The 581-nt window shown below is 40.3% G+C and overlaps 1 protein-coding gene across 1 annotated transcript in view; it reads right to left on the bottom strand.

Annotated features, from left to right (window-relative positions):
• Positions 1-248: 248 nt before the first annotated feature.
• The window catches only part of mpp7a (MAGUK p55 scaffold protein 7a), a gene marked incomplete at its 3' end in the record, with an annotated part of 62,813 nt that continues 62,480 nt past the window's right edge, over positions 249-581 (bottom strand). The window contains 1 exon segment of the mRNA XM_014018830.1: positions 249-380. Coding sequence (XP_013874284.1) covers positions 249-380 — 132 coding nt within the window.

Raw genomic sequence — 581 nt, 5'->3', positions numbered from 1 at the left:
GTCGAGTGTTTATTCTGCTACAGGACACTGAGGTCAGTCAACACAATCATAGAATCACTATAAAGACATAAACAGGGTCATTTGAAAGAAAAAAAATGTGACGTGACACAAGTGAACCCAGTGGTTACAGAAAAAAATCCAGGATTATTGTTGCATATGATGAGTGCCTTCATCCTCTGACCAAAAATGTCTAGTTTAACTTCTCAAAACATCATGGAAAAAAATTAATAAATAAAAAAAATACTTACAAGAGGCTCCTTGTTTTTCACCAGCCTGATAATTTTCACAGAATCCTCGTTGTCATCAACGTCGTCAGGCAGTGGAGGTAGTTCAGGGTCATAACTCTTCTTAGCAACAGTGTCATGGACAAACAGGAGGCTCTACAGGTGGGAGAGAACACAACAACTGATTGGAGTGGGAAAAATAACAAATTACCAATCAAACCAGAGGAGCATCAGCTTCCTTTGTCAACTCCTTTGATCCAGTTCAAGTTCAACCTGTCTTTGTTTCCTGAGGTGGACAGAGAAAGTGCAGACTGCAGGGAGGACATGTATGATCTGGTGTTTCCATCAAGTGCAGGT

This window comes from Austrofundulus limnaeus, unplaced genomic scaffold (genome assembly GCF_001266775.1).
Source record: "Austrofundulus limnaeus strain Quisiro unplaced genomic scaffold, Austrofundulus_limnaeus-1.0 Scaffold203, whole genome shotgun sequence".
In the NCBI taxonomy this organism is placed as follows: domain Eukaryota; kingdom Metazoa; phylum Chordata; class Actinopteri; order Cyprinodontiformes; family Rivulidae; genus Austrofundulus; species Austrofundulus limnaeus.
Note: the sequence above shows the minus strand (reverse complement) of the source record. Positions and strands in the feature narration are given on the sequence as shown.